Below are 3,173 nucleotides of genomic sequence, written 5' to 3' on the forward strand. Positions count from 1 at the left end.
CTCCCAAAAAAAAAGAAAAAGAAAAAAGAAAATGTCGTGACCAGAGGTTTGTAGAAATTTCACCCTCCACTTCCCCCAGAAGCAATGGTTCTGTCTTTGCTAATTACATTTTTTAGAACGGCTTTATATAGCATAATTACCACAAATAATGAGAATCAATGGGGTCTTTGTTCCTTTATTGTTTTAACTTGTGTCATTGTCCAAAGTGCACTTGCCTGGATTCAGACCAACCTGCATCCCCATAGGCATCTGCTCATATGTTACTCTATGCACCTCAGTTTCCTACCAATATGAATAATGATACCAACCTGATAGATTTGTTTTGAGGATTAATGTTAGTTAACGTAAAGTGCTTATTTCAGTGCCTTGCAATATAAAAAAATGCTCAGTAACATTATTTGCAGGTGATGCCTTTTTAATTCTAGCACACAAGTGGAAATGCTCATTATATTTTCACTTAATCAGATTTCAGGTAGATCAACCTAGAAGTGGTGCCCCAAGGCGGCTGCTGTTCTCATATCTCTTTCGGCTTCTTAAAGGGAAGCTATTTTTTTTTTTTTTTTGAAATGAAAGGCCTCACATATTTATTACTGAACCCAGCCAACCAACGCATTCATAATAGATTCAGAGAGGAAAATACGTCAAACTCTCCAGAGAGTGGTGACATTTTCAGTTTGATATGGTAATGTGATCGTGACCTTCAGACAGCACAAATATATGTGCCATCTCATGTGCAATTCCTTATAGACCCAGCTTGGTTCTTCTCCAATGTCTCCTTTTGGAGTTGTACCTTATTTTATTTCCAGTTTTCATCCGAATCCACTGGGGAATGGGACGATTTTGCTTTTGTTTCTTGGCCAGGAATCGCTTAATCCTGAAAGTCTTGTGAGAAGACATGGTGAGAAGTGGAGGCAAGAACACACCACGATGGCGGAGAAAGGAAAAGAGGGGAAGCTATTTTTTTTAATGGAGAATTTGGGTACACTTCTCCTGCATCCTGAATATTTTATACTTTTATTAGGTTTCTCAACTTCTTCTGACAGATTTAACTTGACACTGCTCCCCTTACCTCCCTGCTCAGAGCTGTGGGCTATCACAACTGTCATCACTCGGCAGCTTAGCTTGCTGTCCTGGCCTGTTTTTTAAGGAATAGTTCAATGAGACTGCAGTTAACTTTTCAGTTTTAGAAAAATTACTAAGTTTTCTTACATGGCAAAAGTAATTTTTTTAAATAAAATGTTTAGTAGTCATCTAGGAAATCCTAAACAAAATCAGGGTGACACAAACATCTGCCTATTTATTTTGTTTGGAAACTTCTTGTCTCTTAGACTTTAATTTTAAAGAGGCCTCTAGTCATATCTCAGGCTGTCTGTGGGTAGCACATTCTCTTTAACCAACAATACTGAGTGTCAAATTATTATGCTTCTGTCATCCCCCCTCAGAGGCAGGACCTCTAAGATGGGCAAAAACTTGAGGTTTTGTGACCCCTTTGTGTATTAATGCTTATTTTACTTTTTATTTGAAGAAGGACAAAGACAAAAAGGCTTGGATTTTGCCTCCCATGTGTTTTCTGAAAACAGCTTGATTGGAAGTGAGGTGAAGTTTGTCTTGGGGGTCTTCTCTATGCATTCCTGCTCCATTTCTGTGGCTCCTCTCCTGTATCCCTCCCTGCTGAGGAATTTGGAGGCATCCTTGTCTCAGGTTTACCTGTAGGCCAGTGTCTTTCCCTGACACTCCTATCACCCCTACTGAACAGAAGCTGTCTCCTCTGTTCCATGACCCTAGGGTCCTGTTTCCCATCCCCCCATTTTTCATACTCTTTTTCTTCAGCTTTATTGAGATATAACTGAAGACAATAAAAAATGCATGTATTTAAGGTATACAAGGTGATGTCTTGATATATGTATACATTGTGAAATGATTGCCACAATCAAGCTAATTAACATAACCATCACTTTGTATAGATACCATTTGCGTGTGCCTGTGCATGTGTGTGGTGAGAACACTTAAGAACTACTCTCTTAGCAAATTTCAAGTATACAATACATTTTATCAGCTATGGTCACCATCCTGTACATTAGATCTCTAAAACTTACTCATCCTGTATAACTGATAGTTTGTTTTCTTTGATCAGCATTCTTTGATCTCCTCAATCCCCCACCCTCCCCTCAGCCACCCTTTTACTGTTGCTTCTATGAATTTGACTTATTTAGATACCACATATAAATGATATAATGCAGTATTTAACTTTCTGTGCCTGGCTTATTTCATTTAACATAATGAGCTCAAGTTTCATCCATTTTGGTGAAAGTAACAGGATTTCTTTCTTTCTTGAGGTTGAAAAATATTTCATCGTGTGGGTAAGGGTGTGTGTGTGTGTGTACATATGCATATATATATATATATGTACACATCGACATTTACATGTATATATATTTACATATACACACACAAAATATATACATGTGTCTAATAAATATTATCAATGTATCAGTTCATGAACACTTAGGTTGTTTTCATACCTTGTCTATTGTAAAAAATGCTGTAATGAACATGGGAGTGCAGGTATCTCTTCCACACACTGATTTCATTTATTTTGTATATATACTCAGGTGTTGCAGGAAGTCAGGGACCCCGAATGGAGGAACTGGCTGAAGCCATGGCAGAAGAACACACATTGTGAAGATTTCATGGACATTTATTAGTCCCCCAAATTAATACTTTTATAATTTCTTATGCCTGTCTTTACTGCAATCCCCCAACATAAATAGTGAAGATTTCATGGACATGTATTACTTCCCCAATCAATATTCTTGTGATTTCCTATGCCTGTCTTTATTTTAATCTCTTAATCCCGTCATCTTCGTAAACTGAGGAGGATGTATGTTGCCTCAGAACCTTTTGACGATTGCGTTAATTGTACAAATTGTTTGTAAAGCATGTGTGTTTGAACAATATGAAATCTAGGCACCTTGAAGAAAGAACAGGATAACAGTAATCTTCAGGGAACAAGGGGGATAACACTTGGAGTCCGACCTCCAGTGAGCCGGACAGAACAGAGTCATAGTTTTCTTCTTTCAAAGGCAAATACGAGAAATATCGCTGAATTTTTTTTTTTTTTTTTTTTTTTTTTTTTTTTTTGAGGCGGAGTCTCGCTCTGTCGCCCGGACTGG

The 3,173-nt window shown here is 37.7% G+C and overlaps 1 protein-coding gene across 1 annotated transcript; it reads right to left on the reverse strand.

The window, feature by feature from the left end:
- Positions 1 to 547: 547 nt before the first annotated feature.
- Positions 548 to 949, reverse strand: LOC117065513 (60S ribosomal protein L39). The gene has a single exon (XM_033180373.1). The coding sequence runs from the start codon at positions 895 to 897 to the stop codon at positions 742 to 744; it is 156 nt and encodes a 51-aa protein (XP_033036264.1). The 5' UTR covers positions 898 to 949; the 3' UTR covers positions 548 to 741.
- Between the last annotated feature and the right edge of the window lie 2,224 nt (positions 950 to 3,173).

This window comes from Trachypithecus francoisi, unplaced genomic scaffold (genome assembly GCF_009764315.1).
Source record: "Trachypithecus francoisi isolate TF-2019V2 unplaced genomic scaffold, Tfra_2.0 Lachesis_group2, whole genome shotgun sequence".
In the NCBI taxonomy this organism is placed as follows: domain Eukaryota; kingdom Metazoa; phylum Chordata; class Mammalia; order Primates; family Cercopithecidae; genus Trachypithecus; species Trachypithecus francoisi.